Source organism: Nesoenas mayeri, assembly GCF_963082525.1.
Source record: "Nesoenas mayeri genome assembly, chromosome: 2".
In the NCBI taxonomy this organism is placed as follows: domain Eukaryota; kingdom Metazoa; phylum Chordata; class Aves; order Columbiformes; family Columbidae; genus Nesoenas; species Nesoenas mayeri.
In genome coordinates, this window is record NC_137543.1 from 127,049,368 (window position 1) to 127,073,213 (window position 23,846).

The following is a 23,846-nucleotide window of genomic DNA, read 5'->3' on the forward strand; positions in this document are numbered from 1 at the left end:
AAACGGAACCTCCTGTGTTCCAGTTTATATCCATTGCCCCTTATATTATCGTCACCGAGAAGAGCCTGGCTCCATCCTCCTGACACTCACCCTTTACATATTTATAAACATTAATGAGGTCACCCCTCAGTCTCCTCCAAGCTAAAGAGCCCCAGCTCCCTCAGCCTTTCCTCATAAGGGAGATGCTCCACTCCCTTAATCATCTTTGTTGCCCTGCACTGGACTCTCTCCAGCAGTTTCCTGTCCTTCTGGAACTAAGGGGCCCAGAACTGGACACAATGAATCGTCCTCATGAATGCTGCCGTCAGGCATTTTCATCTAACACTATTCTGTACTTTGGCCCACTCTGTGTCAGCGCAGCCTTATGGTGGCCTGGGCTGGGCAGTGCACCCAACCACCCGCTCCTGCCTGCCCCGCTTTGAGGCCGACCGCCCGGCGAGGCTCCGAGCGCTGTCCCCGCCTACTCCGCTCCCGACAGGAGCCGGGCGCACCTGTACGGTCCGTGCCCCTCGCTGCAGGGCGGCAGCGACCGCCCCTCGCCCCAGCCGCTCCGATTCGGGCTCCGTGCCGGCTGGCGCTGCCGTTTAACGGCCGGCCTCCAGTCGCAAGGCGCGACCAGCACGCGCCGCACGGCCCCCGCCCCCCGGCGGCTGCTCCGCGCTCGGCACCGCCACTGGCGGGTGGCTGCGTGGGAAAGGAGGGGAGGGTAGGCGCCTCACGGCCTCTGATTGGTGCCCCCCCTAGCCAATAGGAGGTTCCTTTCAGCCTTCGCGCCCTACCCCGCGTCACCTGCCAACGGGGTCAGAGGTGGATGGTTGCGGCCTTTGGTCCTGCCCTCTCCGCTGCCTCATTGGCTGGGCGGCGTGCCAGTCAACTGCGCCCAGCACTCGGCCTAGGGGCTTGTTCCCTCCGCTTCCCTGCTCGCATCAGGGCTGGGGTCGCGCGGAGCCAGGATGGCCCCCGGGAGCGATGCGGAGGGGGAGGCGGTCAGCGGGGCCCAGCTCATCGCTGAGTCTCTCAAGGCTCAAGTAAGAGGGTGGGGACCGGCAAGGACCTTCCCTACGGCGAGCGGGAGGGGACAGTTACCGCTGGCCACGCAGCGCGGGGGGCGCCCGGGCCGCGGGTTCCCGCGGGGCTGGAGAGCAGCGAGTGTGCGCAGCCGGACTCACCCTGGGCAACGCTGCCGATCTCCCGGCGGCGGGCACAGCGGGCGGGGACGGCTCGCCCCGTAGGAGAGAGGGAGGTCCCGCCGCAGCGGCTCGGACCCCCGAGTTCCTGTGCCGCCGCGGGCAGGCCTGAGGTGCTGCCCCCTGCGCGGCTTTCCCCGGTCCTTCACTTCTTCCCGACGAGCTTGCCCCTTCCCGAGCTCAGCGGCACCTCTGTTACCGCCAAGTGGTGCCGACCGCCCTCTGCCTGTGGCAGTCCCACCTTCACTCTTATCAAAAGTCTGTGTCGACCTTGAACTAGAAATGCTGCTGAACTAGCGCTGGTCTTAATGAAAGACCTTCTGTTAGGCCTGTAATACACAAAACCGTAGTTCAGTTGTAGCAAACATAAGCACAGTCTTTTAATCTATAAGTTTCTTTCTCGTGGTTACCATTCCAGTCATTTCTTGGGGCCTTTTTTCATATGCTTATCTGTGAAAGTGCAAGAGCATGTAATAATACATGGAATTTTCAGAAGAAGCAAAGTTGACCTGCTGAAAAATGCTGTAGCAGGGAAATTGCAAGTAAGTGGTCAGTTTAAAAAAGCAAAACACACGTTGCCTCAGAATCTGGGCTGAGCAGCTGGGGAAGCGCTGGGTTTTGGAGGCCTAGAAGTAGTGGAACAACTGCAAAGGACCAAACTGCAAACGCCACCTGCCATTATGCGTGTTCCCACAGTGACCTATGCACTTTTATGGAAATAGAGATGTTGTTACAATTCACTTTTAGACTGCCTGTATAATTAACATGACTGTGTGTCAGTCATATTTCGTTCTGGAAACAACTCTAATTTCTTCTAACGTTTTTCTTTTTAGGATATTAAATACATGTTTGGCATTGTTGGCATTCCAGTCACTGAAATTGCAATTGCAGCCCAAGCAATTGGAATAAAATATGTAGGAATGAGAAATGAACAAGCTGTAAGTACATACCTATAGTAGGACCCAATCTTTCTCTTAATTATCTTACAATGGAGTGAAATTTAATGTATATTTTCTTACCAGGAAGAATATGGTCTCTGAATGTTCCTTTGAAGAACCTGTAGAGAAGCAGTTATTGTCATACTAGAATAAGGGAAAGCACGGGTTGGTTGGGTGTTTCTTTTTCCCCTTTCCATTTTTAAGTGCTCCTTCCTCTTCTCATAAGGGAATTGCAGCTTTTTTGGTTTTTGTCTTTCATTTCTGGATCCCTTTCTTCAATAAGAGAGAAAAGATAGAATGAAACTAGGGGTAAAAATACTTTGGACAAAGCATTCTGCTGCAGAAAGAAAAATGATCAATTTTGTCTTCTTCAGGTAGTATATTGTGAGATTTTATCTGCCAGTTTTGGGGGAGGTTCATCCAGGTTTTTTGGTTTTCGGTAGATTTTTATACTTTCCAAGCGACTTCTCCTACCAATGTTTTATTTTGCTGATGTCCTCCCTTCCAAATTAGAACAATATTATCATTCTCTCTCTAATTGGCAGTATTTTAATTCGTTTTTTAGAGCTTTCTTAGCTGCTGCTTTCCTTTTTGCTTAGAAGGGTGTTTTAATTAGGAGTTATTACCTACAGGCCTGAAGAGGTAGATTTTTTTTTCCTTGTCTCTTTTCTGTTCTTGCAGTGCCCAAAGAAAAAAGTTTCCCTGCTGATAAACTTCTCCAGACTATTTTCAATAAGTAGTTTTCTTTTTCTTAATTGTGTTTTAAAAGCTTACCAAACAGCAAACCATAGAAAGGTACAGTGCTTCTGAACACTCAGAATCAAGCACAAACATACACTTAGTCGGTCTTAATTGTATATATTTCAGCTTCATTGTCTAGGTGTCAGAAATTAGACTCAAGGTCACTAGCATTTTGATGTTATGCCACTGGTTCTTGATTTGTTTGGTTTTCCCCACTAGTAACTCTTTAAACATTCAGTAGTTTCTTAGGTGGTCTGAGGTTTAATATAATGACCTGAGGTTTATAAATCATTTTCAAGGATTGCTACGCAAGCTATCTCTATATTGGACTGATAGCAGGTGGATCATAAGTTTTCCATACTCAGAGTTGCTATACTACATTTGTCAATTTTCCATAGCTAATTGCCAACAAATAAATAAATTGCTTGACTTCTATCTTATCGGGAGATTTTTCTTGTGTTTTAACTTGTTTATGGATCCTGTCTATGAATGGTATTAATTAGAATTTACCACTTTTATGAAGAATTCCTTTGAATGTTCTAGACCTACACAGTATTTAGGTGCCTGTATTTTGCAGTAGTGTTCTTTTTCTGTTTTCTACTATGTAGTTCATAGCCTTTGTGGATTGTCCCAGACACGAATAAAGTATTAAAATAGTAGCTCTCCTAAATCAGGTGATCATGAGTTGTATATTTTGCAGTCTAATCCTTATGTCCTTATATTGGAATGTGAGAATTTACAGTGGAAAGCATGTCTCCATATGGAAAAATCTGTAACATAAGAGGCAAATATTTATTTTCAAAAGGTGTATTTGTTTCCTTTGAAGGACTGGGAATTCAACACAGTCTTTATATTCCTGTAGGCCATTTAGCAAGTATTCCAGTTTTAGCATTGGTTATTAACATGATTGAAATTAATTTCTTCATGTCTGTAATTAACAGAGAAGATGGCTTTGCAGTGCCAAATGAGATGCTGTCCTATTTATCGCTCTTTACTGGGCTCTTTTCTGTTAGATTGAAAAAGTCAAGAAGCATTCTGCTGTGTAAATGCTGAGGTACTTTTGCTAGGGGAATAATAATAACATGGAGATCTGTTTTGACATCAAAATGTCTGGGTTTTCCTTCTTTGGGGAATGGAAAATAATGAACAAAGATATATCTGCTGGTATGTTTTGTTTTGTTCTTTTTCCTCGCTGAAGACATAGAGTAATTGCTTGGCAGAGGAGAGGGTAAAAGGTTATACACAGTATATCCAAGATACGCTTAATATTTATACATGGCATGGTTTTAATTGTCCAAGTTTATTAGTTGTGTGGTCTGGCTGTGGAGGGCGTGTATGCAGCTGCTTCCTTTATTGGTGAAGGCAGCTGTATATGACCTAAGATATATGAAAACAATTTTTTTTTTTTCCATGGACTGAGTTTCTGCCTCATTTCTGGGCCAGATGCAGCAAAAGCCCATAAAACAGCAGAATAAACTGACTAGAAAGACCATATTAAAGCATGATGTTAAAAGCTACACAGTACTACCAATATCCATTAGCTAATCTCCTGGGGCCTGTGGCATGGTATAAGTTTGCTAGAAGCAGTTTAACCCATGTCCCATATGCCCCTTGAGCACTGGATAGTTGTGTTGCAACACAGTGGGGGGAGTGTTTTGTGCATCTGTCCCTGGGTAATTAGAGCTTACTGTGATTGTTTAGAAGACTAGTAGCCCAGGTTAGTTTTAAAGTTTAAAAAAACCCTTTACTAGGTTGTTATTCATTGACAGCACACATTGCTAATGCTTAGTTCTTTAGGAATAACTATCACTACATGTTCAATATAATCTCTTCTTGATAATCATATCTGAAGTTAGTCATGAGTATACAATATGCTGAAGCTGGTGCAGTGGGGTTAGCACTGATGGTGCTGCCTGTCAAGGGAATCAGGCTCAAGAGCCCCTCAATAGGGAAGCTGGGACCAAAGGGGACATCTTTTTTCTCCACCCCTCAGATTCTAGATCTCTCTTTGTAAGACATTTCAGCCTCTGTACAGATCTTACTCTTTGGCCTCTGTGCCTGAAATACAGACTCTGTGGTGCTGGATGGTTGTTGCTTTCCCAGGCTAAGACAGGTACCTTATCCTGTTGCACATCTGGGGTTTTTTTGTTCTGATTTTTTCCATTGCTGCTTTTTCTAAAGCAATTACAGTGCCTTCCCACATCTCAAAGTTGCACTTTTTCAGTGACTAGTAGTTGGCCGTCAGCAAGTTGCTTGTAATTCTGGGACTGCTGCTTTCATCCATATTTTCAAGGCCCACACTTAAGTTGTATGACATAACAAAAGACATCACGTACTAGCTCAGGTGTATACAGCGAGTTCTCGTATCAAGTTGATTACAAGCACTACAGGAACACTGAGCATTAGGTACAATTAAATAAGGGCTTCAGGCCTGCTGCTGGGCATGGCAATACTATTTTAACTTGTGCCACCGGTTACAAAAATGCTTAACCATTGTTTACTAGCAATGTTGTATTAGTTTGCTTATGACTGAGTTGAAAACAGACTAATTTAAATAATGCCTGCTTAGTGTGCTTCTGCTTGTGTGGGAGTAACTGGCCTCTGCTTTGGCTACAGTTCAAACCCAGCACTCACCGGTGGCTGCAAACATTGAGTTCAGTGCCTGCATCTGGACTCCTGTGTTTCTCCCTAATGCTGATTGTGGGTTTGGTGGTCATTGGCATTTTATATGCTACATTCTTCTTGCCTGTCTGAGAAAAATAAGGGTCTGGTTTCAGCTGGTCGACTGTGTTGTGACTTTAACAAATAACATGAGAGCCATTACTTACATTTTAGTGGTGGGAGTGCAAGGTTCACAAGTAAATTGGGTTGTTACTGTTCATACGCGCACAAAAATATTTTAAGTATACCTTTAAAATTATTTATGGTCTTCTCTAAATACAAATAGATTTAGTCATGTTGCTTCCTTGCAGAATGAAGCAGTAAAAGTTGTAATGGAAATGACTGTACATGAACCCAAACTCTATGTGCTGCTTTATTTTGCCACTCAGTTTTAAAAACTGATCGCCACGGAAATTCACCATGCTTTGAGCTCCATCAACAAGATTTTTAGTAGCACTCACTCCAAATATTTCTAAATTTTGCACACAGATACATCATAAAGTTGTTGTCTAATTCTTTAATTTTAATGACATTTTTCTTCTCCGTGTCAGAGGCCTATGAAAAGGGGGAGATTTTTCTTATCAATGTTTTTTGTTTGTTTGTTTTCAACAGTTCTCTATCCTAATGCTGCAAAGAAAATAAGAGCTGCTTATTATTCCTCTACAAAACAACATGTTTTTCCTGGACCCTTTTTATCTGTAGGAGCATGAGCACATTAAAGACAGTTTCTTGTTCTGTGTAAAACCTTATAGTAAGTCTATGTTTTCACTGATTTAAGCAGAGATTGCTAACATGGTGCGTCACCTAGAATTATTCATATGTTTGAGGAAAATATTTGATCACTTTGTTAACTTTTAGAAGGAGCTTTTGTTACTTACTCTTCTTAACACAATAGTATGCAAATAAAACCAAAAAACAAAACCCCAATTCTATTTCAAAATGAAAGAGGCAGGCTAGAAGGCCAGAACCTTACTTTTTTCCAGTAAATGTTAGAACTTGCTGAATTCAAGACAAAAGCATGAGAATATGAGGGAGGGATTTGGCAGTGTTGTTGTGACTCCTTTGGAGTTCTTGGGTTACCCATCAGTGCCTGTGCTTCTACTTGATCACATATAGTATTTTTACCAGGTGAACTTTATATGTAAATGTTGACTGTTAACACAGGAAGAGCATGAAAACATTGCCTGTAATAATGCTGTTGATAAGCTATGTTAACACGTATCGTAGGAGTTACTTTTGTGAAAAATATTCAAAGAGCAATTTTTCTTACAATGCCAAAGTAGCTAAAGCTAAGAAAATCAGAAAAGGAGTGAAAAGTACTTCAGTAGCTCAGCTTGTAAAAGACAATCCCTAATCTTCTAACTAATCTTTCCAGTGGGTGGTTTCAACCTTTTGCTTAATTTCTGAAATACGATGAGTCATGTTAATGATTTCTGTTTGTTGCCTCGCTCTTGCAAATCCCACTTGCATGTTAGTCCAGAAGGCAGAACAAGGCAGATGTTTATTATGTTGTTCTATTAATTTTACTTCCCTAGTTTCAGGGTCTTTCTTTTATGTAGTTGTTTCTCCTTTTAAAATCATATATATTCCTATTATTGTGGAAAAACAGGAGCCTGAAATGTGAAGATGAGTCTTGAGGTTTTTCATATAAACCTTCCTGAACACACCTTATAATGGGGAATGAAGGGCAACTTCTACTTGTTATTTTCGGTATTGTTGTTGAAAGTTTTGTACAAGATATAATGAAATGTGTATATAATAACAACTGTATAATTAATTCTAATATTTTCAATAGGCCTGTTACGCTGCATCTGCTGTTGGATATTTGACTGGCAGGTACATTCCGTATTTATTAATACTTATAATAATATAATTTATAACATTTATAACTGTATTAGAATCAACAGAAGATGGAAACATCTGGTTTGCATCTGGGTATTTTTAGTGTGTGCAGTTGTAGGGCAGTTAAAATGGAACATGAATTTTAAAATAATTGTTATCAGTATTTCTGTTGCTCATATAATGTTATCCATCTTATAACTTTCTTATTTTTTCCCTTTTAATTTCTTAATAGTAGATTAACAGCATTGGTATGAGGGACAGAAATCATGCCACCATTGTTTGTTGCAACTTGGTGGACCTGCTATACCTTGATCTCATCATCTGGATGTGTTGTTCAACAAATACCTTATCAATATGGAGACTGGTCATATGCCTTCTAGTCAACCCTGTGTTTCTCCTGAAATGAAATACTGGCTTTTCCACTTTTACTGCATTTTGCTCTCAATATTACTGGAAAGTGTTCTGTGGCCTGTGACTTGTGCTTCTGGGGTATGCCATGGATCCTTTTTCTAAACTGAACATCTGGTGTCTCTTTGCTCACAAAAGCAGACCCAATGATGCAGGTGATCATTCCTTATTCTGTCTATAAGCCTGACACCTGTGTTATACAGTTTTGTAGTTCTTCTTCCTTTCAATAATCCTCTGGAAGTAAGCTGATTTTCTCTCTGATATGTGAAGAGCTACTAAGGAATGCTCAGTAGTTAAGAAGGATCGTTTTTATCTCATCACCTGGAAAAACAGGTGCCTGTGCCTGAATTAAACTGTAATAAAATGTGTGTTGAATCAGAGGCATTTCTTCCTTTGTGAGCTTTCTTCATTCTTGTCTAGTGCTAAAATGGAGTTGACAAAACTACAAACTTAAGTGGCTTACCAAATTCCATATAAATGCTAGATGATGGAATGAATGTAATGAAAGTAAGGAGCTGTGTTATCATGAGCCTACTTATGTTGCAGACCTCTGTGTGGGTGGCATGTTACAGCTGTTCTCTTGCTTTTGTAATTGGGTTGATACAGCTAAGTGATTTATGATTCCTATGTTTATTTTTAGTCCTTCATACAAACCCCTTGCATTTTGATGACATTATTAAAACTTAAAACAATAGCTAATACATATTAAAATAATATTATTAAATATTAAATATATATAAATAGAATATTATTAAATATTAAAACAATATTTTGTTTTTCAGGATCTTGCTAATTTGTGTTGGTTGTTTATTCAGTGTTTCCTGTGCTCACTTCCTTTTCTCTGTCTTCTTTTTTATATGTGTGGTTTTTATTTTCTAGACCAGGAGTATGTCTTGTAGTGTCCGGCCCAGGTTTTTTACATGCCCTTGGTGGGATGGCAAATGCAACTGTGAACTGCTGGTAATTTAAATTTTTCCTTTAAAATTCTAATAGTTTGCTGTTATTTGTTGTAGATGTTGAGCTCTTGCAGTACTTACAATAGGACTTCTTTTCTTTCTTGTGGTTAATGAGAGGGGATTATTCATATATCAACCATAAAAATAATATCGTTCCATTTTTTGTATTCTGATGGATAAAATTCTCCTTTTTGTCCTACGCCGTTATACATATATTGGAAAATCTATCACCATACCTGAGTCTTTGGATAAATTTGAAAATGAAGTCAATATTCAGCCTGTAATGCTTTATTGATCATGGAGAGGCCTAGAGGTTTTTTCTAAATTTAAATGCACGTTGCCTTTGAATTCCTGTATTTCATATGTGAACAAATTGACGACTGCATTGTTAAAATCCATATTTGCTCCCTACGCAAACATTTGGAGCAGTAATTAAGTATTGAATTAAATGATGGTACAGAGTGATAGCATTTACTCCCACAGGCTTTCACTGAAACATGGCAAGTTTAGCTGGTCTGCCACTGAAAGCTGTTCGAAAAGCAGTATGAGGTATTTGGGGTAGAAGTTCTGGTAATACCAAGCGCACATGATCTGGAGCATTAGAGTAGCAGCTGCTGATGGACAAGGGAAGCTCGATAATGGGAATGCCAACAAATCAAGTCTCTCACACTTTGAAAAAAGATCTCCAGCATTCAAATTATTTTTTAATAAATGAGTTATTGACTGACCTTTTGCGATCCCTATGTGACCTTAGATTTAAAAAGAAGATATTAAAACCTTGCTTTTGAAAAGCCATCGATTTTATTATAAGAAAGAAGCATTCATGGCACTTGCTTGTGCATTTGCAGGAGACACTGGTGTTTTCTCAAAAACTGATTTTAATCTGAGTTAAGCTCTATTTGCTGTACTTGATCTTGCATAAATCTGTGCTCCTGGCAGAAGGTGAAGCGAGTGACTTATCTACTTTGGCAGATTTGACGATATAGTAAGAAGATTGGTGTTCACTGACCAAACTACAGTATGTGCCAAAAGCAGAGAAGTCAGCATTCACAAACTTTAAATTTAGCTTAATGAAACTTGGCTCACTTCTCACAGAAATAAGCTCATAGTTGAACTGACCCTGCTGGTTCTGAGTTTAAATAACTCGGACTGAGTGTTAGTTGTTAAAGCTCAGTCTGAGTTCTCTTCCTTGAGCCTGGAGACCCATTCTTCTGATTCCCCTCTGTTTCAGTCTCTTCCACGTGAAAGAAACCTCTTCTGTATCAACTGGAAAAAAAAAAAGTCAAGCAGTTTGATAGCACAAGTTGCTACCAAATGTGCTCTTAGATTTTATTGCCTCGGAATAGGTTGGCTGAGTAAAAGAACCTTTGGTTCACTCTGGAAGCTGGCCACAGTGAGCTGTTGGATGTGTAGATCTAGCCAACTAGGTAGCTAGTGAGGCCTTGGTAAACTGCATTTCTGAGGCTAAAACCTCTTGATAGTTCATGTTAAAATTTCTTATAATGCTGCCACCTTCTGGCTAATTCTGAGCAAAACTTTTGTATCTCACTTTGAGAACAGCTTCAAAGAAGAGTGTGCCGTAGTTAGTAAGATTTCACTATATAGTAGCATGGTGAGATACTATGGTCTTTACCTGACATTGCAGTTGAAATTTTTTTTCAGTTAGCTTAAGTTCTTCTCCTGCAAGTCCAAAAGGCTAACTATTTTTAGTACTTTCATTATAGTATATATTCTTCCTGCCTCACTGCTTTTGTTTATTTGTTTTACTTAGTTTGTAAGCACTGCTCTTCAAAATGTGTACAGTATTGTGACAGTAGTATGATGATTTCACTGGGGGAAAAACTTCTATCTGCTTACAATTATGTAAACTTTAAAAGCAGAACCCAATATTTTCAAGATATAGCTGTTGGAGTTGGCTTTCATAAGAGTAGTGCCTTCTCCTAATTATATTTCAGTATTGGGAAGTAGTTATTTTGTTTATTAAATAAATTTGGAAAATATAAATGAGAGGGACCTAAGGTTTGTCACTATGAAATAGACTGGTTATAAATGGATAGTCATAATCACTTTGCTGAGGAGAGAGAATCAGCAAAATAAAATATCTAGAACGTATACCAAATGCATTTTTTTCATAAGGATTTTTCATAGAGGAGGTGAGATTCAGCCTCACGTTCTCATCTCACCATATCAGAGGATTAGAACTGACATTTTTTTATTTATGGCAGAGGTTATGAGCTCGGATCCAGATACACATATCCCAAATATGGGTGATTAAATTTAGGATTATTCATTGAGCACACTGTAAATGTTTCAGCTTAATACATTGTATAGATAAATGCAGTCAAAAGAAAGGTTGTATCCGAAGAGAAATTTTTTAGGAGAAAAAGCCTGCAAAGCTAATCACCTAATATTTCAATTTAGTGTGATAAATGAGCAGATTAATAAGACAGCATTATTTTATTGACTCAACATTTAGCATGTTAAGGAGTTTGATGTACAAACTGAGTAAAAGACCAGTTTTCATTCACTGTAGGAAAATAATGTATTTTGTGGAAATGATAACAAAAGTGGCCTCTTGTGGAATGTATAACCCATATTGCAAACTAATGCTGCCTTTCTCCAATAGCCATGAACTAGTATAAGAACAGGACTGCTTGTAGGCATGTTAATTTTTGTCGCTTTGGTCTTTGGGGTTTTTTGCTAGAAACTGAATGCAGGGAGAAGTGCTATTGGATAGTGACCTAACTTCTGCATTCCAAATTGTATACAAAGAAAATGTAACCCTTTTACACTAGATGCAGATCACTTAACTGGCAAGACTGTCCTAAAACTAGTGAACAGAAAGCTCTTAGGAATTCTGCTGGCTGACATGCTGAGATTTAGAATCCATTCCTGTGTTGAGCTGATCACTTTCTATTCCTATTGAGATCTGTGGATGACAAGGGTGCACAACATCATGAGACTAGTAGGATTTGACTGTAAGGAGAGTTTACAGATGTGATTGCACTTATTAAAAAATACATGTATGCTTAAGACTGTGTTTTGTTTCTTTTTAATACATTTTTCTAGGCCTTTGATTGTTATTGGAGGCTCTTCTGACAGAAATCAGGAAACCATGGGAGCTTTCCAAGAATTCCCACAGGTACACAGACATACGACTTTCTACAGAAAGGTTTCAGTTAAATAATTGACATTGTTTCTTCATTAGAGTGGGAATAACAATCCCAAACACTAACATTGCCTAACAGATCTTATAATGCTGTTGATTTGCTCCATCTACTGGTTTAAAATTGACATTGTGTAAATACAGCAAATTTCCTGGAATGTCTTTGTAGTCATGTTAGAATTCATGCTCTGTTTTAGGTTCTCAGATGGTATAAATTGCCTCTGTCTGTCTGTTCTGAGATGGAAAAAGGCAAAGTAAATTTTCCTAGGAAAGAAACACTGCTTTCTGAGAAAAAACAAACTTAAGCACTCAGAGAAATTAGTATAGCTTTGACATTTTCCACCAGATGAGGAACTACATTTTAATGTGTGGAAGTTTTCAGCTTGTTGCTTTCCATTTGGCATTTCTTCCAGTTTATTCATGTTGAAATGAGATGGAAATGAGCAAACCACTTTGATAAATCAATATAATGGTTGTATGCATTTATTCAGGTTGAAGCTGGTAGGCTGTACAACAAACTGTCTGTCCGCCCAAGCAGCCTAGAAGTTATTCCTGCTGTTATTGAAAAGGTATGAAAAAATACCAAATTAGCAAGAGAACATCAAGTAACTGTCTCCTCCTGTATAAGTTTTGAGGTTTGTTTTTTGTCGGGTTGTTTTGGTTTTGGTTCGGTTTGGTTTTTTTTAGAGTTGTTACTGTAAGTAGTTTGATCCTGCAGATGTTAGGTGATGGTTGATTGAGTAAATTAACAACCAGGGAGATTTTTCCTATGAACTATGCTATGAAACTGGTTAGAAATACATTCTGGTCCAATCTAATGCTTACCAGTCCCTGCAGTGTTTTGTATTAGATTCAGCTAGACCTGGAAAATTTTAAATGAAAGAAATGCTTTTAGGGAGAGATGTAATAACTAGAAATGTAATCTTACAAACTTCAGCTCTTTTACAAGAGATGGTTGTGTTTGGTTTTGGTGGTTGTTTTGGTGGGGTTTTTTGAGAGAGGGAGAGAAAACGCATATCAGTGCTTCAGAAAGGTTTACCAAAGTCTGTGGCTTCTGTAGCAACGCTTCAGCCATGTCAGCCTAAATTCTCCCTAAAATGATGCTGTTTCCAGAAGTGCAAATTCAGCAGAACATCTACCTGTAACAGAAGAACTGGAATCAAAACCAATAGAAAATTGAGGCATTGGTTGTCTTGGTTTTTCTCTGTTTGTGCTACTTTAAATAGAATTCAGCATGAAAGTTGAATTTAGTATTTCAAAACACAACAGCTGATAATGCCGTTGTGTCATTGTAAATTAAACAAAGAATTTACTGTCCACTACTGTGCATCCACTGAAAGCCTTTGGTTGGCATGTAGGGGAAAATGTAAATACCTATCAAAACTTGAATTTATTGGTATAAATCAGTCATGGGAGCTTTCCCATTGGTGGTGCAGCAGTATGAAACAGCATGTTCCTGCTGAAGGGTTTTCTTGGGGTTTTTTACCTATGAATACATTTTTTTTTTTTAAATCCTTTCAAACAGTAGGTATAACTGTGATTGTCTGTCTTCTAGGCTGTAAGAACCAGCATATATGGTCGTCCGGGTTCCTGCTACATTGACATACCTGGAGATTTTGTGAATCTTCAGGTGAATAAGAGCTCTGTCAAGTACGTAAAGATTACATTCATTGTTTTTCAGTTCACTGAATAAAATAGATTTTAGTTTTAAGATCCTTTTGTGTTTTCTTAAAACAAGAAAAAGATAAACAAGAGCAAGATATTAAATAATTAGCTGTGAGGCTGAAATGATACTAAAAATCCAGCCTCTAAATGTAACATTGCATCATAATATGTCGTATAAATTATACTTTGTAATGAAATGTGCAAAAAGAAATGAATTAATATGATGATAATACAGTGATGTCACGTTGTAAATCTCTGGAACAACACATTACCTATAAGATTAAAGAAACATGCAAGAAAAACTTGAAAGCCTGTTTTAAACAGTAATATATCTTGTTCACGTAAATGCTGTGAGTAACATGATGTGCAGCAATTGCGGCTTTATGCTAAACAGTAGGTTTTATCTTTCAACACCTCTTGTTTTGGATTCTTTAAAAAAAAACTGTTTTGTTTTGCTTGACTTCCAGGTACGTGGAATGCTGCCCACCACCTCCCATTAGCATGGCTGAACGCTCTGCTGTATCAGAAGCAGCATTTATCATTGCTAGTTCCAAGCAGCCTCTGCTAATCATTGGCAAAGGTAGCACGCTTTCATGGAGCTTTGAACTGTACAAGCTTGGGACAGATGACCAAAGTGATTTATTTTCCCCATGAGTATTAGCCTTATTTTTTTAATGCTCTATTAAAACAAACAAACCAGTGAAAACCAAACAAACTTCTTTAAAAAATTATGTTGAAATCTGCTCTGTCTTTAGAATATCTTCATTCTGTTGTCTGACTGTTGTCTTTTTCATCTAGGTTAAGGGAAAAGTCAATTGATAGAATATACGTTTAAGTAGAGAAAAATCAGAGAGCCATTATATGAACCATAGAGCTAATACCGAGAGATCTCTTCCAAAATTCCTAACAAATTCTGTCAGAATACAGAAGTCATATTCTCTCTCTGATGCTCTGGCATATATAGCAAGAATCAGAGCAACCAAAGGTCATTTTCCTTATGAACTTACTGAAAGTGCCAGCCTACCTGTGTGGGGACAAGGCAACACAGCAGGTTTGCTCTTATTGCTATTTTACAGACTTTCCATTGCACCCTGCCAGTGTATTTCATTCCTGAAATAAAGGTGTCCCTAAAGATTGAGGGTAATTATTCTCTGTGCTGGGTCGCTTATTTTTCCCTCCTTGTGGAATGCTGGTCACTGCAGTGGCATTTCTGTTGAAGATGCAGGTTAGGAACAGAATTGAAATAACCAAATTGTTATACCCAGACTGTTCTCTTGCAGACCTGGGAATGATCTGTATCTTGGAGGGAGGTTCTGTGTCTGACCAGGGAGTGAGATGATTGAGATGTGATGGGTCTTATAATTGATTAGGTAGTGAAATAGTAGACAGAAAGTAGATCAGGAGAGGTTTGTTTTTTCCCTGTCTGGCTTGATACACATGAACAAATGTGTGTTCTTTGAATGTTAAAGGTAGAAAACTCAAAAATACATAGATATGGGTTTTGTTGATGTCAACATTTGAGAAATATTGTGTTTTCTTCAAATCTACTTAAAAACGTATCTGGACTTTCTGCTATATATTGTTGCTAGCAGAATTTTTGGAAGACATTCAGAAGTTTATTCTTCAGAATTTAAGACTCATGAACGTAAGTCATTGCACAGGGACCAGTCAGTTATTCCAGGTCGCCTGGGCTACCTTGGTTCAGCAGCCTTGTGCTGAAGGCACCATCACAGTAAATTTGTGCACAAACACTAATCTTCACAGGGTCTTCTTTGAGTTTCATTTTTTTTTGTTAAAGATCTGTTTGTACTACATGCTCCATAACAATCTGCACAATGGCATGCAGGGGACGAGCAAACAATGACATGACACAAAGGTCATCTCCTTTTGCTGTGGCAGAAGTTCTATAATACAGAACAGCCAGCCAAAATTGGCATTTTAGATAAACAAAATTGCCTGTTTTTCTCTGCTGTGCTTCACAGAAATAACCGAATAGCTCAGCTGAAGCCTTAAAAAAAACCCAATATTTTGTTGAAAATATGGGAAATTTGAACCCAAATACCTGTAGTTTGGTGGTTTATGTTTTGAGTTCTCCAGAATTAAAAAGAACAGGCAGCTTTCTTTATAGTGTTCTTTCTGCCACTAATGCAATCAGGCTAATTGAAATTAATACTGCAGTGGGTTTCTGTAGTATTAAGCAGTCTCTTTCATTTCATTCAGGTGCTGCTTATTCCCGTGCTGAAAACAACATCAGAAAGTTGGTTGACCTTTCTGGACTGCCTTTTTTGCCTACACCAATGGCAAAAGGAGTAGTTCCTGATAACCATCTGAACTGTGTAGCTGCAGCAAGATCAATGTAAATATAAAGCAAGGCTTCTAATCCTAACATCTGAGAAACAACTAGGAAATGTGGTTTGCAGGTGCCAGGGAAGACAAGATGCATACAACAGAAATTTTTCAACCACATTTTGCACCTCATTTTAGAGCACCAACAGTCTTCCTTGGAAGGAGACAACAGATATAGGTGGATCACTCTTGACAGTGCTCAGAATGCTGGTCAAGGAGATGCTTTATCAGAGAGCTAGTATTCTGTAACTATGTAACCTATGGCAACTAGATGTATCAATGTTGCTCGTATGTATTTCCTAACATAAAGTGAAACTGGTAGAAGATTTATGTTAAACATTTAACTTAATGCACTAGACAAACTACTAGCTTTTTATTTTAACCCCATAAACAGAAGCTTAAGATACACATTTTGCAGTTTTGCTATCTGCTGTTTCTGCATGGTGTTTGCAATACACTGTCCATAACATGTAGTTTATTTTAAAAGAAAAATAAGGAATCTCAAACTACACTGAAGGACTATATTTAAAGTAACTTATAAGAGCTCATTTTGGCTTTTGGCAAAATTAATGTGAATCAACTATAAGAACTAGGTGTAAATATGCACAGAGTCAGCTTGCAGATGGAGCATTTTTATACTTGGAGATTAAAATGTCTGTTGAGTATCTTGACTTTGTCACTGTTAAGCATACTGTTAAAGAAAAATGGAGAATAAAAGAATACACCAAATACTGTCTACGCAGCTGAAAGTTAAATTACAGGGGTCTGTCATCTGCAATTAAACTGAGCGGTCCACCAAAATGTTAATTTTGACACACACTGTTGCCAATATCACAGTAGTAAGTCTTTTGCTTTAACCTCAGCATCATTATAGCATCTTATTAGTCTCCTAATGCAGCGATTCCTTTCCCAAAGAGTGTGAATTAGGAAAATAATATTTAACTTTCTTCCTGAGTTCCTGAACTCAAGAATGACTAGATGTTTGGCTATGTAAAAGAATACAAGGGCTAAGCAAGCAGTTTAGAGGAAGGAAGAATTGTATGTGTTCGCTGTGGTGGTTAGGATTACTTCCAATTTGAAAACACTACTAAATTAAATCATAATTCTTCCTTATCTGGTTCTCTTCTCTTTATTAGGGCATTGCAGCATGCTGATGTAATCATCTTGCTTGGCGCAAGGTTGAATTGGATTTTGCATTTTGGTCTTCCACCAAGGTTTCGACAAGATGTGAAGTTTATTCAGGTAAGCAGGAAAATTATTGTCAATCAAAGGAATTCCTCTATGTTCTAGCATTGCATAGAGCACTTATTGTAAATTATTTCAGTAGTGTACTTCATGTGGCGAATACTGCCCTATGGACAGTGCAGTACAGTGCATATAGTTTTGGTCATTGTTCAGAAATAGTTCTGATTGCTTTCTTTTTTTTTTTTCCTGGAAGTGGTTACAGCTTTGTTCCAGCTGTCAAGGACTTGGTGCTGCTGTAATAAGGCAGACAGACACTTTTCTGTAGCTGATTAGACTGCAGGATTAGACTCACTCTACTTATGTGATCTTTGCAGCACTAGAATTTCCATGGTTGAAAGCAAATTGTCTTGACATTTTGAAACCTCTCATACTGTTTGACTGCTCTCTTGGCTGGAGTTTTTTGAAACGGAATTACTTTCAGATCCCGAGTCGGTCATTATAAGAGCTCAGGCACTCAGAAATTTTAATAGGAAAAGAGAAGGAAAGGCCATTTAACTAATTTGGCCATCTGCCAGCTTTTAAAAAGACAAGTTGTTGAATTGTTTATGTCCTTAAATTCTCCTCCCTTAGAGTCTGTGATCGAAGAGTGGTAATTGCTTCAGTGTACTGACTGGCCTGCCTTCAGTGATCTGGAACATAATCTCACCTTCCAAAATTTACAGTTTTTTCCAGAGGAATAACATACATTTTGAAGCTAGAATTCCTTTTTATGGATGAAATAATATATCTTTTATGTTTCCTTTTTCTAAAGAATGTGAAGGAGTATATTTTTTCACCTCACTTAAAGTAATTTTTTTGCACTGTCAAGGGTTAGTATTAAAATACCAATTCAGTCTGTGTGACCTGGTCATAAGTCAGTATTCCATGTAACTGTAGAGGTATCATACATCCATGATAAAGAAAGTGGGGAAAACTTCTTCAGTGGTCACGATTTACTTTTCAGTTTCTTCATAGTAGTCAAATTCTTACTGCCAAGTAAAATACACAAACTGTTCTCAGAAAGAAAATTACTGCTTTGTATCAACTTTAAGGGTATATCTAAGCCTAGATTTTTAGTTCTCCTATAAATATCACTAAAATCACCACCTTTCTTGCCATGGTGTTCTAATATACTTCTGTACTGTCTGTAGGAGCTTGAAAGAAGTAAGCAGTCAATTTTAAGGATATATAAAAAATTTTTAAGTGGGTATGTACCATAGGAATTTTATTTTGAATAAAGAATTTCTTGATGTCATTTCAGTGAAAGGCAGAGGAAGTTACCTGTACAGCTAAAACAAAGTATGAAGACATTGATAGATAGTTTCACGCTTGAACTTAAAAAAAATTCTCTTAAATATCCCTGAGTTACTGGTCATCTTTCTTTTTGAAATATAGGTTGATATTTGTGCAGAAGAGCTGGGGAATAATGTGAGGCCAGCTGCAACTTTATTAGGTGACATAAACGCTGTGACTAAGCAGGTAACATAATGTCAGGTATCCTCCTGTTTTGACTTTAATTTCCTCTGATTTATGCAAAGTAAGTTATCAGTTGGGAAAAAAAGAAGGAAAAAAGCTGGAAAACCATTTTTCAGGCAATATATTCATGCTCTGTGCCCAATCTATTCCCAAATTAAAAGTTAGTTAAACGTTCTGATTATTATTGTGATTGTGCTGGGATTTTTCTTGATAACTTTTTTCTTTATACTTGTGATGGATTTTTTTTAAGTATGTTGAAATAAATCTGCAACATTTCATTGTTGTTCCAGCTCTTAGAAGAATTCAATGAAAGGCCATTTAAATATCCCTCTGATTCAGAGTGGTGGAAGAGGCTGAGAGAGAAAATAAAGAACAACGAGGAAAGATCAAAGGTAGTGTTATATTAAAGAAAAGAGGAGGTTTCTTGCCTTAACAGGTACTGATGCATAGTCAGTTTTGTCACTGGTCTATATCCAAGTTCCACAGTTACTTCTGACAGTCATGTCTTGCAGACTTTGAAAATTTATACCATTCTGATACAGGCTTACTCTTGTCAGGCTTATGAACTGTACATTAAGTCTTCGTACTTAATTGTAAGTTACGTATTCTAGGTTTTGTATAAATTCAGACCGTGTGGAGGTCACTGAATTTTGGGATTGAATTCTTAAAGCCAGTAGTAGAAGACCACAGCAGCCAGAGCTGCTGTATTATGGACAGTGACTTCTAAGCAGTGGGCAGGTACTCCAAGTACTCTAAGTAGAAGCTATCTTACATTTAGACACACTCTGTTTTCTTCTGTAATTGTGCTGTTTAGCAATGCTGATGGAAGTATAATCTATGCTAAAAGCAAGTATCCGTTAAGGCCAAAAGACCACAGATGCTTGGTGTCTGCCTAACTTTATACAACTCATGTTCTGCAAGCTCAGATACATGTTTCTGAGATTGGGATCGAAAATAAATTCATTCTAGTTGATCACTCTTTTGAGTACACAGATGACAGCTCACTTAAAGTTATCAATAGTCAAACCTATGTGCAGATAGATTTCACATGCTCCTTAGATTCAGCTGAGTTTTAATAGCTTCCTGTTAGTGATAGATCATCCAAGAGTTGCTGAGCTGAGTGAGCCTCTGATAAATAGGTTGTGTCACCAAGATAGGTACAGAAGGAGTGACCTTGATGTAGCACATTGAAGACCAAATACTTCAGCCTCACCGAGCAGACTGCATTTTCATTTCCATCGTCATCATTATTTACATGTCTCAATTCTGCACCTTACTATAAGTTACATGCATAGGATTTACTAATATATCTTCTTTTTAAGGAATTAGCATTACAGAAATCCCTGCCTATGAACTATTACACAGCCTTTCATCACATCAGAGAACTGATACCCAAGGACTGCATCTTAGTAAATGAGGGAGCAAACACCATGGACATTGGCCGAACTATGCTTCCAAATTATTATCCCCGTCAAAGGTGTGGTATTTTCTTTCTGTGCTGACTCAACAGACTGGATCTATGTATAAATGCCTTCACTTAGCTGAGAAGTATGATGGTCCAGAATTTTTGTAGTCCTTTTTAAAGGTTCTAAATAAAAAAATAAAAGGTTAGTATGTTGGTTGAGGGGTTAAGGGAAGTTTTCCACTTGTGTATGATGTCCTGTCAGAGATTTTAACAATTCTCTGCACCTTGTCTGTGTGCTCTACAACAGAATGGTGGTAGTTTCGCACTCTTTTGTGGGAAGTGAGTGAGGAGCATCATGTTGAATTCCCTGGTCTAGATGTTTATTTCTGTGCTCAGAGTCTGTGGTAAATATTGGTTTAAAATGAAAACAATTGTTGTGATTCTTATATTGTAAAAAATTCATCCAAATGGTTTTTCTTTGAAACACAATTAAAAATGGGGAAAACTTAAAATGAAACAATTCATTTTGAAAATTGCATTATATGTTGGGCATACTTTTCATGTAAACCTGCATGCCTACAAGGTAGGCACTCGAATTTTGAAGTGTTGATATGTCATTTTAATCGATTAATGTGTAGTCTAGTTTTAATGTAAGTAGGAATTAGGTGCTGTTTCTTGAATAGGGGGGAAAAAGTAAGTTCTGTCTGGTGAGGTGAAACTTCTGATCTGACTGTGAAGCTTGTGACTTTTTGTAAAAGTAGCACTAACGTCCCAAATGAACCTAAACAATTATTTGTAAACAACAACAACAAAAAAAGACAACCAACAAAACCCTAGTTCCCATAAAGTTGGGGGAAGGGTTTGCATTTTTCCCCTTTATTTAAAATTAGGGCACAGTAAATGTTAATGATTGGTTTTTCTGATTGCAGTGCCCGTATCAGAAAGCAAATTTGAAAAGTTAACCCTAGAATAATCTAGTTCTTTATGTACTTTTGTATCCATTATGTGCTTCTGACTGAAATAATCTAACTTAATTACAGCTTTCAATTCAATTTTGAAAGTTAAACAGTAGACTAAAATTTGAACAGCAGTGTTTAACCGATGGCTTTCAGACTTCTAGTTATATTTTCAAGGAATTAAATATAGAAAGACTTCATGTAGCCTGCCTATCTCTAAAGTAATTGAATGTTTTTGAAATATTGTTACTATGAAAGCTAAAAGCATAAAATAATAGCTCTTTATTGTACTACAGCTACTGTATGAGAGTTCTTAATTTTGAGTTCCAGTATGTTTATATCACTTAAAACATTTGCAGTCTTATCAAATGTTTGAATCTAATATTCTGTACATCTAGTATCTCTTTATACCAATTGCTTATGAAACAGTATTTGAATAGTATATACCAAATTATTAAAAGTAAAGATAAGTCATCATGGATTAACTTAAAAGTCTGAGTAGAAATAAAGGGATAGTAATTCTGTATTCTCTCATTTAGGCTTGATGCAGGAACTTTTGGAACGATGGGAGTCGGACTGGGTTTTGCTATAGCTGCTGCAATGGTAGCTAAAGACCAAACACCTGAAAAGCGAGTTGTCTGCATAGAGGGAGATAGTGCTTTTGGATTTTCTGGGATGGAGGTTGAGACTATTTGCAGGTAACGTTTTTGTTCAGGAAGACCCTCTTCATATATTGCCAGGCTCAATTTAACTAGAATGCCATGGATGCTGCTGTTCGATGGCATACTCTTAATAGCACATGAAAACAAGCAAAAAAAATATACATGGTTGTTTTTATGCTGTTGTGACACAATGTGTTGCCAGTGATGAGTAGATTGTGTTTCTAGTGGAAGCGATTTGTATATTTATTTTCCTTTTACAGTTTTAACACCTTACAGAAAGGCATAAGTATTTCAATATTCTTCCAAATGCATCTTTTTGTAGGTACAACTTGCCAATCCTGATTATCATAGTAAACAACAATGGGATCTACTCTGGTTTGGATGCAGATGCCTGGAAGGAGGTGTTGAAGTCAGGAGATGCTGCTACATGGTGAGTATCTTCAAAGTATGTCCCGTTAATTAAGGAAAAAGTCACCAAAATGCACGTTCTATTCACTTTTAACGCTTTGTGATTGAATTTTTTTATGAAGTGAACTTAGTCCTAGGCTAAGTTCATGTAAGAAAGAACCAGTTACTGAAACCAAGCAACCAACCCAAGTTCCAGACTGTTCTTTACACAACACTGCAGCGGAGAGATGAGAGATGTCTCAGGTTCCTGCAGCAGTTCAGGCCATGCAGTAGAGAGTACACAGTGGCCTAACCTCCAAAATCATCATAATCTCCAAAATTACCTGAGACTTGTGTTCTGAGTTTACACTGGACTTCTACTTCTGGATCTAAGATCTCTGCACCAAGAGAACCAGGCTAAAGCTTTACTAAGGAGTGTCCCCAGAAGACGAAAATGAGTATGCTATGCTATAAACATAGCTTGAGTGGTATAGGAAACATAGTTCTACCAGCCCAGCAGAATTCATCAGGCCAGCACAATATTGTTTTACACTTCAAAAATCTGTGCTGAAGTAATTAAATTGGTCGGTCTGGCAATTCTTCCCTGCCATTAATCAGACGTTTTCCATTTTGTTACAGTGTGCCTCCTGTTTCTCTCCTGCCAAATTCACACTATGAGGAAATGATGTCTAGCTTTGGAGGTAAAGGATACTTTGTTGAAACACCAGAAGAATTGCAGAATGCTCTGAAAGCAAGTGTCGCTGACAAGCAGACACCTTCTCTTATAAATGTAATGATTGATCCCCATTCTGAGAGAAAGAAACAGGTATGTGTATGTTCTGCTTTCTTTTTTGGCAAGCTTCATGTGGGAAAGACTCTGCAGTCCTCAGGAAGTATCACTTAAACTGTGGAGAAGGGAGAGGTAGTTGCAAGGGAGAAATACTGTCTTTAGATTTGGGAGATAGAAGAATAGGTGCTTTTACACCGTGCCATCTGCTTTCCTTGTTTTGGGGGTTTGTTTTTATTTTTTTTTCCATTGGCTGTTATTAATGCAAAGCATCTTTCATGACTGTTTCCAGAATTTATGATTGTTCCTTTCCATTCATGACAAAATGAGGTAAAACGTTTTTTAGCAGTCTTTACTTCCTGTAGATCCCATCTGGTAGTTAAGACACATTTGTATCCTGTTCCTCTTACTGTTTGTCCATTCTGATATGGTTTTTTATTCTGGTTCTTTTTTTGTTCCAGGAATTTCCCTGGCTGACCCGTTCTAGCCTGTAGTAGAAGATGAAGATAATGGTGGTGCAAGGCAGTGTGTTAACCCAAACTAGTTTGGTGTCTAGAAGTGGAACTGGCACAACGCTCTTTTACATAAGCATTGGAACAAAGTGCAATTTTAGAACTGCTATTAGAGGAATCTTTAAATGCTGAAATTAAGTAATTGTGAAATGAATAAGACATATATGAATGTATACCAGGCCTTCTAGCAGGTTGTACAGAGACACTGATGTTGAAATTACATATACATACTTTTATTCAGTGTCATACCCATCAAGATTTGTGAGTTAGAATCTCAGATGTTCTGGATGAAGGGAGTAAGCTGAGGGTTTTATACTGACAGAAACATAGAAGTCTTTGGCAGTCTGCTATTATAGTGGCTTCATTTTTAACTGACCACCAGCATGAACTTGTGAGAGGCTCTGTCCTGGAAGGACCAAAACAAAGCATCTTGTTGTGGAAAAACTGCTGATTGGCCTCATTATGCAGTGAAGCCCATTGGGTTGATAGTCACTTCATAATTTTACAGGTTGTTTTTTAAGTTCTAG

At 38.2% G+C, this 23,846-nt stretch overlaps 1 protein-coding gene across 1 annotated transcript; it reads left to right on the plus strand.

Moving 5' to 3' along the window:
* Window positions 1–953: 953 nt before the first annotated feature.
* On the plus strand, window positions 954–23,522 carry HACL1 (2-hydroxyacyl-CoA lyase 1; the record flags this gene model as incomplete). The annotated part of the gene is made up of 17 exons (XM_080339278.1): window positions 954–1,028; window positions 2,021–2,125; window positions 7,323–7,363; window positions 8,657–8,737; window positions 11,803–11,875; window positions 12,391–12,468; window positions 13,455–13,549; window positions 14,032–14,144; window positions 15,785–15,920; window positions 17,047–17,152; window positions 18,530–18,613; window positions 18,901–19,002; window positions 19,933–20,087; window positions 21,511–21,669; window positions 21,956–22,063; window positions 22,660–22,846; window positions 23,269–23,522. 17 exons carry the CDS (start codon window positions 954–956, stop codon window positions 23,299–23,301), a joined length of 1,731 nt encoding a protein of 576 aa, XP_080195404.1. The 3' UTR covers window positions 23,302–23,522.
* Between the last annotated feature and the right edge of the window lie 324 nt (window positions 23,523–23,846).